General features: G+C 36.0%; 1 protein-coding gene across 1 annotated transcript in view; it reads left to right on the top strand.

Annotated features, from left to right (window-relative positions):
• COL5A2 (collagen type V alpha 2 chain) overlaps positions 1 to 13,597 on the top strand; it is a 150,752-nt gene that overhangs the window by 124,294 nt on the left and 12,861 nt on the right. The window contains exons 35-47 of the mRNA XM_040474672.1: positions 201 to 254; positions 2,462 to 2,515; positions 2,734 to 2,787; positions 3,444 to 3,497; positions 3,908 to 4,015; positions 4,134 to 4,187; positions 4,721 to 4,774; positions 5,481 to 5,642; positions 6,508 to 6,615; positions 8,169 to 8,276; positions 9,750 to 9,803; positions 11,686 to 11,793; positions 12,291 to 12,488. Of these exons, the coding sequence (XP_040330606.1) occupies positions 201 to 254; positions 2,462 to 2,515; positions 2,734 to 2,787; positions 3,444 to 3,497; positions 3,908 to 4,015; positions 4,134 to 4,187; positions 4,721 to 4,774; positions 5,481 to 5,642; positions 6,508 to 6,615; positions 8,169 to 8,276; positions 9,750 to 9,803; positions 11,686 to 11,793; positions 12,291 to 12,488 (1,170 nt within the window). The remainder of the gene's footprint in view (positions 1 to 200; positions 255 to 2,461; positions 2,516 to 2,733; positions 2,788 to 3,443; positions 3,498 to 3,907; positions 4,016 to 4,133; positions 4,188 to 4,720; positions 4,775 to 5,480; positions 5,643 to 6,507; positions 6,616 to 8,168; positions 8,277 to 9,749; positions 9,804 to 11,685; positions 11,794 to 12,290; positions 12,489 to 13,597) is intronic.

The following is a 13,597-nucleotide window of genomic DNA, read 5'->3' as shown; positions in this document are numbered from 1 at the left end:
TTCTTTCTTTCTTTCTTTCTTTCTTTCTTTCTTTCTTTCTTTCTTTCAGAATGCAGAACGCAGAATGCCAGGCACTTTTCTAGGTTCAAGGGGATTTATCTATGAATAGGAGGGGTAAGCCCCTGCCCTCATGAAGCATCCATGCAAATGAGAGAAAAAAGACAATTAAATGAATAATGGTGTTTTGTGTGTTTTCCCAGGGTGGCATAGGAGAGAAGGGTGCTGAAGGCACAGCTGGAAATGACGGAGCAAGAGTAAGTGAAATCTCTCCTTTCCCAGCTAAGCAAGGAATCAATATTATCGTTATTATGTGAATTTGCCTGAACTCTCCAAAATAAAGTTCATTGTGTTTCTATAATAGTCAGGATTTGGAAAATGATGAATTTTGAGATTTGATGTTGAAAAATCATGGATACTCATTTTGCTTACTTTGAATTAGAGCAAGCCAAAAAGCAGTCGTTGTTGAGGGAATGAAATAAAACACATTTTCCTGTGCATCTGAGACCAGTGCTTTAAGCAGGGGGGCCCTCTTTATCTTTTTCTATCATCTTTTTATTTCTCATGCAGTGTTTATTTTTGTTAAAGTGTTGATCTAATGAGCTGTTCTAGACCTCATTCCAGGGCAGGCACTTAGAGTTTTGCAGAGCAGCCAAGTTGAGATAAATATTTCCCGATATACTGTATATTTAAGGATTAGGAAATTACTGCCCAATGAATTAATTCTTTCATCAATAAAGAGGATGAAGAAGTGAAATGTAAAGAAAGATGGTTGATACCAAGGCATTGTTTAATGTCATGTGAGAAACTGACCTTTAATAAGCTTTAGGTCCTCAAAAATAGAATGCATTTGCAATTCTCAGGACAGACTGAATATGATTTTTTAGACATTAATGACATGATTCTCTCATGTAAGATAGAGCTCAGACATTCAACAGTCCCTGGAGTAATTCCTGATATTTGATGGCATGGTTTGCTATTAGTTGTCACGCTGTGCCCTGGCAAGAGCAGTTGTGTCACACAGAAAGAGCTCACATCGAACCATTATTAACATATTGATGCTGCACATTGAGCCACTGTTAATACATTGTTTACATTAGCTTTTAATAAAAAAAAGTAAAATACAGACAAGTTTTAGTCTTAGCGGTAATTAACCCTTTTTTCTTTTTCTAAATATCTACTTCAGCGTGACACGCTTAATTTAGAGAATTATGAACACGAGATATTTCTTCCCTTTTAGTTAACTCTAATGTTTAACTTCATATTTCAAAAATGGTCTAGGTAAATCTGGCATATTGTTTGTATTTTATGTCATAGATGGTCTATAGTGCACAGTAAAGTAGTGCAGTACTGTTTGAAGGCATGTTGCATTGACTGTATTTTAAGGTGAATTCTGAAATACATATCTATTGTTTCTATGAACTAACTTTGAAAATGCAGTGTGATAGGAACAGGACTTAAGCAATGACTGGTTTATTTTTAGTAATGACAATACATTGCTTTAGGGAGGAAGCAGAGCAGACCATTTATTGTAATCTCATAGTAAAGGGGAGAAATGAATACCATGCTTTCTCTGCATGAAAAAAAAAACGTGAATTTAATGAAGTGATCCTCATATTTAATCCAATTCTTTAAGGAAATAGATTAGGGAGATTATTGAAAGATTATTGTTCCATTATAGATCTAGAGAACATGTGATCACAGTTTTCTTCTGTCCTTATAAGAGCATAAAAACATGAAGTAATTTTTTTGTTTTTTAAATTTCTTCCATAATACATACAAAAATTAAAAGACAAAAGAATATTTAGGCTGCATATGTAGAGGCAATGCACAAATATCACATAGAAAACCCATTTTAGAAAAGCCTCCAATACAGTCAAGCAGTTTAAAGATTGTGACCACATACCAAGAAGACGTGGTTTGAACCCCCATGTGATAGCGCCCTAAGCTCTGAGCCTAAAGGACTCAGCCTCAGTTTGACTGGGTAGTTACACTCCTTGTGATCTTAGGAGAGTGTAGAAAACTCAATGCTTTATCAGAATTTCACTTAAAAAAAAAATAAAATAGAGTGATATTTTGTTTGTATAGTTTAAGAATATAGTATCCTATACAAAAGAAGAAAAGTTTTTTTTCAATCTATTCGCAAATTTCAATATTAAATAGGCTAAGAAACGTAGAAATATTGTGGAAAAATAACATTAATTTAGAGCTAATGTTTGAACACAGTATTGTATTATGTATGGATGAAAGAGATTAAGACACTTTGTGGAGAAAATTCCAGAAGTTGTTTTAGAGTAACTAGAAAAATCTTAACAATATACAGATTATATCACTTGTTATAGACAATGTTTTGCAAAGGCAACTAAAGCAATCACAAAATAATACCTTCTTTGAATGTTTGTATAATCGTGGGAAATTCCGTGCATTCTTTTCCTCAACATGCCTATGTTCTATTTATTGACAGGGTCTTCCAGGTCCCTTGGGCCCTCCAGGTCCTGCAGGTCCCACTGGAGAAAAGGTAGTATCATAAATTGGTATTTTGTGGACTCAGAATCATGGAGTTTGGATGATAGCTCTTTCTCATAATGTTTTCTCTTTCCTAATATGTAGTAGTTGGGCCAGATCATCTCAGAGTTCTCCCCCAATGTCTGCCCTACACACAGGGCTCAGCTTCCCCCAGGTGTATTATGTTTTGTTCCTGCTTTGGACCATAACCATCTGACATCTGCTTTCTAGGGTGAACCTGGCCCTCGAGGTTTAGTTGGGCCTCCCGGCTCCCGTGGCAATCCTGTAAGTGACAGTATTTTGATGTTCTTTAGAATGGGGTTAAGCAGAAAAACAATTCATCATTTTGTATTGATGTTTATATAAAACCTTGCTTGTTGGGTCAGGCTACTTAGAACTTCCTAGTTTTCAGTGTTTACGGGAGACTCAAAAACTTAACAGTCTGTAATTTTTATGCAATCTATTAAATCCAACTAAGCAGTTCATTTACCAAATAATTAAGCTTTTTTGAGACTTCAGACATTGGAAATTTTGCTATATGGCCCTTATCTCTATCTCACCCTTAAAAGTCTTCCTTAAGGGGCGCCTGGGTGGCGCAGTCGGTTAAGCGTCCGACTTCACCCAGGTCACGATCTCGCGGTCCGTGAGTTCGAGCCCCGTGTCAGGCTCTGGGCTGATGGCTCAGAGCCTGGAGCCTGTTTCCAATTCTGTGTCTCCCTCTCTCTCTGCCCCTCCCCCGTTCATGCTCTGTCTCTCTCTGTCCCAAAAATAAATAAAAACGTTGAAAAAAAATTTAAAAAAAAAAGCCTTCCTTAAGAAAGAAGTCTAATTCATCTACATATACATTTCAAGATCCTACAAGTTTATATAATTATATTTTTAAATACTGTTCCCATTTAGAATAACGTGTGAAAACGACAATAACACTTCTCTTATCCTAGGGTTCTCGTGGTGAAAATGGCCCAACTGGGGCTGTTGGTTTTGCTGGACCTCAGGTATAATTTCCAAATATCTCTAATTTACAGTGGGCACTCCTCTTGCTATAGCAATAGATTTAATTGATCATCATTGTGATATGTACTGAAGATATATTAAAGATTCTGGGAAGTTTACAGGTTTCTGGGCAATATTCTCATTTTCAATACATTTTTTTTTCATGACTGGCACTAAAATGCACTATTTAAAATTCTATACTTATTTGTTTTAATAAAAATGTGGTGGGATAACTTATTTTTTCAGACTGTCTTCAAAGATCCCACGAGGACATTTTTCCTTCTGTGCTTTAATACCGATCACAAAGCACCATTTTACAATATAAGGTTAAGTGATATGTTAGTAATAATTACTGTGAAATAACTTGTCTACAAGTATTATAATCAGTTGCTTATTTATACAACTGATATAGGGTCCTGATGGGCAGCCTGGAGTAAAAGGTGAACCTGGAGAGCCAGGGCAGAAAGGAGATGCCGGCTCACCTGGACCACAAGGTCTAGCAGGATCCCCAGGCCCTCATGTAAGTTAAAAGAAAAATAAAAAACCAAAAACTTGAGTCAAGTACCCAATGTTTAGACTTTGTGTTTAGCCCATTTTGCTTTACTATAATGATCTTTTGTTTCTGTCTTTCTATATAGGGTCCTAATGGTGTTCCTGGACTAAAAGGTGGTCGAGGAACTCAGGGTCCACCTGTAAGTTGCTTTGAAGCTCTGGGAATTACACGCAGCTAGTCACAGATACGTGGCACTTTGTGACCATATAAAAGTTCATCTGAAGCTGTAACAACAAATTTTTACTTGGATAACAAACTGTAATGGAAAAGGCACTTAAATGGAGATCTGGGTTACAGTTAGTTTTATGATCTTGGAGACCCAGCCACCTCATAAGTAACATAAATAATATATTACCTATTGAAGATGTAGGTAATGAATAACAGGGAATTGCTTTACAGAACTCTGTTATGCAAAATATTAATGTGATTCTAGTTCTAGTCTTGCGCACATTTGTATACGTTCAAGATAAATGGAAGGTGGAAAGAGAAAAATAGCATCTTTCCAACCGATTAATTCTGATCCATTCTTGTATAAGATACAAGAATAAATCTATTGTTCACAACAAGAAAGGGAATCTAAAGGCCTAAGTATCCCTGTGAAAAACTAGATCCCAGAAAGAATATGTAATTAATAGTTATTTTAAAATTTCTTACATGATATTATATTTCTAGGGTGCTACAGGGTTTCCTGGTTCTGCCGGCAGAGTTGGACCTCCAGGCCCTCCTGTAAGTCACTTCAGTAATTCAGATCATTAGTAGTGAAGCCATCACACACACACACACACACACGATAATACACACAATCACACATATATGTACACATTATATAGAAATGTATATATATATTGAGTTATTTTTCATTCTTTTATTTAATCTCTTAATGATTAACCCATGTAAACAACCCTTATCCTAAGAATTCATACATACTGGTATCTTGTCAAAGTAAATTCATCTTTAATCATCTTTAAATGAAAAGCTCATTTAAAAGTCCTTTTTAGCCCCAATGTTTTACCATTATTCCATTTGGGTACTAAATACTAACAGTATGGTGTGCTAATAATCATTTCCTTAAGTTAGGCGGCATCTCTGAAATTTAGTTAAATAAATGATATTCTTTCATTATAAGATTAGGCCAGATAGAATTAAATGTTATATATTTATTAATGGAGCAGAACCTTAAGAAGTTTGAAAAGTCAATTTCAGCACACTTTTGGTATTGACTCAAAGGTAATTGTCTGCAAATAATTTAGATTTCATCCTGGGAAATGAATCTGCAGCTGTGTTTGGTTTAATTTTATTTAAATCCAGTGGATGACTGATTATCTAACAGGAAAAATGGACCCGAGAGGCCTTTGCATCAAGCATCAAGTCCTCTAATGTGACTTCCACTGTCGCCCCCCCTCCCCCCGGGTTTCTTTCTGTCTTATACTAGGGAGCTCCAGGACCTGCAGGGCCCTTAGGGGAACCTGGGAAGGAGGGACCCCCAGGTCTTCGTGGAGACCCCGGCTCTCATGGGCGAGTGGGAGATCGAGGACCAGCAGGTCCCCCTGGTGGCCCAGGAGACAAAGGGGATCCAGGAGAAGATGGGCAACCTGTAAGTTTCGCATCTTTGTTCGAGGCCACCTCGAATAGAGATATTTACAATAGAAATCCATAATATTCACTGCCACAAGGAAACTGTTTATACATTAACCTGAGTCCTTTCATAAATCCTTATGCCCTATATGTTTTTAATTTACAATTCTCAGCTCTAGAAAAAAAGTGTAAGTATAAAATATAACAGTAATGGATGTGGTGTTCAAAAACCAAACAAGAAAACATTCTTTGTTAAGTATCTGAGCTGGATAAAGTAAATTTTTAAAAAGTACATTATTTTGGGGTACCTTGGTGGCTCAGTCGGTTAAGCATCCAACTCTTGATTTCTGCTCGGGTCATGATCTTATGGTTTGTGAGTTCAAGCCCCACATAGGTCTCTGTGCTGGCAATGTGGAGCCTGCCTGGGATTCTGTCTCTCTCTGCCCCTCCCCCACGTGCTGTGCACTCTCTCTGTCTGTCTCTCTGTGTCTCTCTCTCTCTGTCAAAAATAAATAAACTTTTAAAGAGTACATTATTTTATTTAATATCTATATGTCTCAACACTAATGTGTTTAGATAGGTCATTATTTATTTTATTTTTTAAATTTTCTTTATCTTTTTAAAAAGAGGAAGAATATTTGCGTGAATAGCATCTTTTATTCCATTAATATTCACATCACTCTTCATGTTTCTTTGCAACTAATGAGCCATTTTCACCTTGAAACAATGTTAGAGACTCTGTGTGAAGTATAAATTAGGACTACTCATGTATCATATGGTTTTATGAAACAGAGGATTTTTTTCTTCTACTGAAAAATTTATAAAGCCGTGATCTATTACGAAGTCCCAGAGAATTTCTAATTATAGTTTATCCTCACAATTAGGGTCCGGATGGTCCCCCTGGTCCAGCCGGAACTACTGGGCAAAGAGGAATTGTCGGAATGCCAGGGCAGCGTGGAGAGCGAGGCATGCCTGGCCTGCCAGGCCCAGCGGTGAGTGGTCGTGTTGGTCAATATTTTATCTTATTATATAATTTGTGAAGAGAGAATTTATCGGTGTGAGTGTGTGCTTAGTAGATTTAAAGTCTTTTTTAGACACAAATTCTGACTATCTTAAAAACCTTTGATTTTGAATGTCAAATTCTTTACTTAAGTACCTCACAACAATTTTGAAAAATATATTTACTTAACCCTGGGACTAGAGAAGTAGACAAATAAGGATCTGGATTTTTGATGACTCTAAAGCTTTCTTCAAAGATTAAAAATATCCACGGAGCTAAAGAAGGGGGATAATCTCCTCTGGTGAGTAGGTAGCTGCTTTTTAAATAAACATGCCTGACAAAAACATTCATACTTCACAGTTCAGAGGGTAAGTTTTCATAAATCATCAAAGGGAAGAGTAGTTGAGCTAAAGTAATATTGGAGGTGAAAGTGGGGTGAGCTATAAAGTTGGACTCTGAAAGTAATCTCCTCTTCCCTGGAGGGTGCTAAGAACTTCATATTCCCTGGGATGTGGATAAAAGTTTGCCTAACTGTTAGCTTTGAAGAAACTAAATTTTACTGCTGAAAGTTTACATGCTTGTGGAAAAGAAATAATGTTTTTATATGGAATGTAGACAGGGAGATGTACTGCTGGGACCTTGGAACTGGGGGAATGTGGATAGAGGTCTGAATCCAGCAAACTAGGAGTTAGGGGATATTTTTTTGTTTCAGAAGTAAGCCAAGGAGGGGCGCCTGGGTGGCTTAGTTGGTTAAGCTTCTGACTCTTGATTTCTGCTCAGGTCATGATCTCATGGTTGGTGAGATCAAGTCTGTGTTGGGCTCTGAGCTGACAGTATGGAGCCTGCTTGGGATTCTGTCTCTCCCTCTCCCTCTCTCTGCCCGCCACCCTACTCATGCACATATGTGCTCTCTCTCTAAAAAGAAAAAAGAAAAAAAGAAAAAAAGTTGTCTGACTTTTGATTATGGCTCAGATCATGATCTCAGGTTGTGAGATCAAGCCCGGAGTCAGGCTCTACGCTGTGCGTGGAGCCTGCTTAAGATTCTCTCTCTCCCTCTCCCTATGCCCCTCCGCAGCTCGTTCCCTCTCTCTCTCCCTCAAAAAAAAAAAAAAAAAAAAAAAAAAAAAAAGAAGTGAGCCAAGCCCAGAAGTAAAATCTCCCCATAGTGAGGTCAAAGTGCCAGGATACAGAAATAAAGTGAGTAAACAAAGTGGAAGTGAATGTGGATGAGCATGTCTTACCAGCAATGCAGATTCCTTTAGAGCAGCCAGAACTGACTATATAACACATCTGAATGCAAACCACACACCTGAACTGATGGCAAAGGATGCTTTTTAGTCGCTGGGATATGTCACAATGACTGTGATAATAAGCGAGCATGCCTCTAAGGAGGTACTACAATGACGTGGATGTTGTGGGATAATGGACAATCATTGTGGAGAAGGAGGGACTGAAGTGCCATTTGAAAAAAAACACAGCCTTTGTGTGAACTGGCATTTTTACATTTATTCAGAAGCCATTGACATGTTTATACTTTGATTTCAGGGCACACCAGGAAAAGTAGGACCTACTGGTGCACCCGGAGATAAAGGTCCACCTGGACCTGTGGGACCGCCAGGCTCAAATGGCCCCGTAGGGGAACCTGGACCAGAAGTGAGTGCTGCAATGAAAATAACTCTCCTCTCCTTATCTGGGTGTCATGGGGACAGTTTTTTGTGTGTTTGTTTGTTTGTTTTAGAAATCATTTTAGAAATTTAGAAGTTGATTGCACATGTGATGTGAAGGAAGTTTCTTAGTGTTGTTATTTGATGTCCTTTATTTCCCAGGAAAGTAGACTAAATGATAACAAAAACAGAAGGTAATAAGACTGGTACTTTGCACTGACCCTTCATCTAGTCTAGAGCCAAGTATTTTAGTTGATTTAGGCTGTTGCCAAATTATTTTGAAGGGGAAAGGACATGTCCATTAATCTTTTTCCTTGTTATTTCATTCTATAACGGCATATTCGTCAAAATTGCCAAGTTCTGTGGTGATAGGATTAATATAACTATTGCAGCTTGCAAAAACAGAGAAGTAAGAGAATTTTATTTAATTATCATTCTAAAGTAACATGATGCATGTCCTGATCCCTAAGTGTCATTTGAGAGGAAATCAATTTTTGAAAGGTGATTTGAGAAGTTATAGGTTGGAATCCCCTCTGTACAGTGCTTTAATGAGTCCATTCCTGGACAGTGTCACATTGTCTTGAAAAAGTCAATGCCTTTCAGAGCAGTTTTTGGTCAAATGATAAAAACAGAATTCTGAAAAAAATAATAAAGAACATATATTTCACCAAGTTATTTAATGTCTAAACATAGTAGTTTTATTTTAAAACTCTAAGGGTATTGTTTGGATAAACTCAAGATATGAAAGTAAGGAAAACCATTCACTGGTAATACAGACAAAACATAAAATGGCAAGAATGTAATTGTTGCCTATGTATTTCAAAGGATTTGAGGATCCCCCTTGCCCTGTTTTAAAATAAAAAATAGAAATCAAGAATTTAGATTAAGTGCAGGAGGCATGCCAGGAGTGTCTGGAGGGGGTGGGTGGTTCCTGCTGGTAGAGTTCCTCCCTCCATCTGGCACTCCCCCCTCTAGCCCCACTATTGAAGAAGATCATTAAGCCAACCTGAGCATAGACTAAGTATTGTTCCACACAAGACACTGAAGGACCCAAATTTGTAGCAAATTCCATGGTAGTTTTAAAGTTTAGCTGCCATGGTAAATAACTGGGCATTCTTCATGCTTCAATATGGAATATGTGCACAGGGAAGGTAATAACATTATACTTTATAAGCACTGTATTGTAAGTGGAAAATGCAATGTCTTCAATAAAACTGTATTAAAGTTGGCACAAAAAAGTAAGAATGTGTTAATAATTTTACAAGCAATTCCAAGTAATAGAAAAGATGTCAGAAGACTTTCTTTGACTAAAATTTCCGTAAGTGCTAATTTATAGTTTATAGAAGAGAAGTGGAAAACATGCTGTAATTTTTCTGGCAATTGGAATTGGTGGGTTATTATTATTATTATTATTTTTTTGCATTACTCAGTTAACTCATTTTTAAAATATGATTCTTTATAGGGTCCAGCTGGTAATGATGGCACTCCGGGACGGGATGGTGCTGTTGGAGAACGTGTAAGGGCATTTTCACTAATTAGAAAATCTGCAGTCATGTATTTTTAAAATTTTTGTAATACTAAAGAGTAAAATCTGCCTTTTCTTTCATAGCTTCGGGCAGCCCTGATTTTTCTGATAGTAGCTACTTTTTTTTAATGTCATAATTTAGATAGATCTTGGAAATGAAATGAGATTTGAATATGCAGCAAAATGAGATGGCATTTCTTATTAACTATGGGAAAGCAAATTGCTTTCATAGTTGGTGCAACATGAAGGTTCTGGATGAGGATACAGATAAAGTAGTCTAAATTGCAAACTCATCCAAAAAAGTATGGAAGCAGAAATAGAGTTGTGTGACATCTAAATTTCTCTACTCATCTCCTAAAGTGAATGCCCCATGAGGAAATAAACCATGTGGCTACCTAAATATTTATATATCTCATGATGTATTTGAAATCCCATGACTGCTGAACTGAAAATATCACCAACTTTATTTGAAGTTCCAATCCCTCCTCTAACATCTATTATGACACAACGGCTCTTTTCATTCTGAGAGCTCATCATGTAGCAGAATGGGCTCTGCAGTCAGACCTCAAGTAGAATCTTAATTCCTTAAGTTACTGGCAATGAGGTCTTGAACAAATCTTTGGAACGTCAGTTTTCAAATGCTTTAAATATGATCAATACCTATTCCACTGGACATTTGTGCTTTAAATAACATGTTTAGAGTATGGAGCTTTGAGGACTCTTGGAGTAAGCCCCTCCCCTCATCTACCATAAAGCCAGAGAATGCAAATTCTCTTGGCACCTGGGTTTTCCCCTTGGTCAGTATACATTATGCAGTGCAATAATCTTCAAAGATTTTTCTGATGCATTCCCTGGTTTAATTTCGATAGTCTGTGAAACCCTATGCACAATTTAAGTTGTCATCACATTTTATTTTAATTCTAAATTTAAATAGTTGCAAAAGGAGTAATTCCTGGTAAATTCTAAATGTTTATGTGCTTTCAGTATATTTTTTTTCAAAATCTTGTATTTGCCGATTTAGCTTATTCAATGTATTATATGTCCATTCTCTAACCTAATGGCCAAGGTTTATCCTGGTTGCCAGACTAATCAGTCCAATAAGACTTAATTTCTGTCAGCAAAATAGGTCTGACTCCATTTTTCAAGTCAAATAATTATGATATAACATTGTTTATATAATAATAATCTCATCTCTGACTTTCTTAAGGAGACAATAAGATTTGGAGCCTTGTCATAGTTGGGTCACCTGGATAAAATAAGCAACATCCTCTTTCTTTCCAAATATCTCTGCTTTATTCTCAAGAGAACTATGAATTCTGGAAAAGTCTTTAGTTTTGTGCCCTGAGGTGTTTACTCCTTGGGGGCATTGCATCATAAAAAGATTGCAGACAGATATTAATGTCTTTTTTTTCTTTCATAAAATGGGAGAGGAGTGATTATTAAAGAGGAAGTAGGGAAGGATGCTTCAGATCAGTTTTCTGAGATATCACTTATGGAGATGAAAATCTAGAAAGTGGCTTCCTTAAAATTTTCTCAGCTTTCACACCCTGGAAAGTCTCTGTTTACCCCAAGTTAATGGATACACTTGAAGACTGCTGGTGTAAGAAACACGTAAATTCGAGAGCTGACGCTGCTATGCTCCAGCAATCCTGACTATAGGAGGAGTAGGGTGAGAGTGAGGGGGGGGGAGGACATCTGAAATTGGGGTTAACAAGTCAATGTAAGTAAAATATTTAAGTAAAGTATAAGTTGAATAATAAAAATGAGTTTTAAAAGAGGTATATGCTTTATTTTCATGAATAGCATGAGCATATAGAATGCCATTATTTTAGAATAAATATCGAAAGAATAATGCCATGGATCTTCTCATCAGGGTGATCGTGGAGACCCTGGGCCTGCAGGTCTGCCAGGCTCTCAGGGTGCCCCTGGAACTCCTGGTCCTGTCGGTGCTCCAGGAGATGCAGGACAAAGAGGAGATCCGGTAAGGAGAGTCAATTTCATACTGACAGTTATAAATATCAGGAGGCCATATTGTGAGCGACAGGTACGCCTGCATACAATCATACACGTGCACTTGATTAAGCACTCTATACAAAGAATGACAGCCAATTATGATTTAATTTTTTAAATCTTAATGGAAAACATTTGGTTTCTAATAGATATTCAAAAATCCTGATGTTTTGAGTTTCAACATCTAAAAATGTTGTGATGTATAGGAAATGTAGTAAGTATGCATTGTGTTAAATTTAAGCAAATAATGTCCTACCATAGTCGACTAAGGTGATCTTCATTCAGTGAAGTCAATTAATAAATGGACTAAGTAAGTGTCATTGTATACCTAAGGACATTAGCTTGATTTTAATCAATTAGCCATAAGAGTATACACATAGATATACAATTTACATATTTGTGAATCCTATATCTATATAGTATACGCATATTTTTTTACATACCAATTTTTGTGAAAATTTCTTCTAGGGTTCTCGGGGTCCTATAGGACCACCTGGTCGAACTGGAAAACGTGGTTTACTTGTAAGTTCTCTGTTTTTCTTTAAAAATAAACAAAATACACTGCCGAAGAAGCACAATTTAAGATTCATCAATGAAAATCAGCGAGTTCTTCAAACTTTGGACAAAAATATTAATTTAATGCCCAGGAATTTGTATTTGTTTCTATAATTCAAACATGTCCTCTGAGTTTCACTGTTAATTCTTTCAGTGATCAATGAAGACTTTTAGAGTCACAGTTTTCTCCCAAAATAATAGGAATAATAGTGCCCTTTTCTCAGAGATTTTCTGAGAATCACATAGAAAATGGGTTTGAAATCTCTTTGTAAACTTGAAATGTGCTAGCCAAATATGTTTTAATTTCAGCTAGACTACCCTGCCCATGTTCTGATCTTTTTGCTATTTGCAGTTGCCTCCGGGTTAATGATTATTATATAAATGTTTTACAATGAATGAATCATGTCTGATGGGCAGTCTAATAAGCCATGTTCCTTTGACACTCATTATATGAATTAATCTCTATATCGATGAAGAAAAATTATAGACTAAATTCATGATCTGTTATTAACTCATATTTCTCAGCTTTGATTTGAGCCTGACTGGAAATTTCATAGTTACATAGCATGTCAAGTGAACGATTTTCTAACTAGTTACAAAAACAATGTGATTTGTTTTTCATGATTAAATGAATTTTAGCTAATAATTTAAGTAGGTGTTTTCTGGTTTAGTTTATTTTCATTTTAAAAATTTTAGGGCATTCCCAAAATAAAAGAACCTCTCTAACATGAAAGCATTCAGGCTGATTTTAGTATTTAAATTTGTATTGTTATATAGACTATGTAAAAGTAACTGAGAACTAATTTTATTATAAAAAAATTCACATACTGTTTGACAATTAGGATGTACACATTTAAAAAAGGGGGGGGGGGAGAGAACCAAAAAAATAAGAACAAGAAATATTCAGAGAAAAAGTAACCTGAGAGCCAGTCTATTTGATGATATTTTTCATTCTCTGAAGTCAGACTGACACTTTGAATGGTCTTTAGGAAAACTAAAGAGAGCCGAAGCTGTTGCTATATAGTACGTGACCCTATGCTTCTTGGCCATTTACCATGAACCACTGGACCCCTTCTATTTAATATATAATATAATATATAATATATTTAATATATAATATAATTATATATTAATTATATTAATATATATATTATTAATTATATTATTTAATTATATATTATATATATTATATAATATATATAAATATTATATAATATATA

This window comes from Herpailurus yagouaroundi, unplaced genomic scaffold, assembly GCF_014898765.1.
Source record: "Herpailurus yagouaroundi ecotype Mexico unplaced genomic scaffold, PumYag 140, whole genome shotgun sequence".
Classification (NCBI taxonomy): Eukaryota; Metazoa; Chordata; class Mammalia; order Carnivora; family Felidae; genus Herpailurus; species Herpailurus yagouaroundi.
This window is presented reverse-complemented; position numbering and strand designations above follow the sequence as displayed.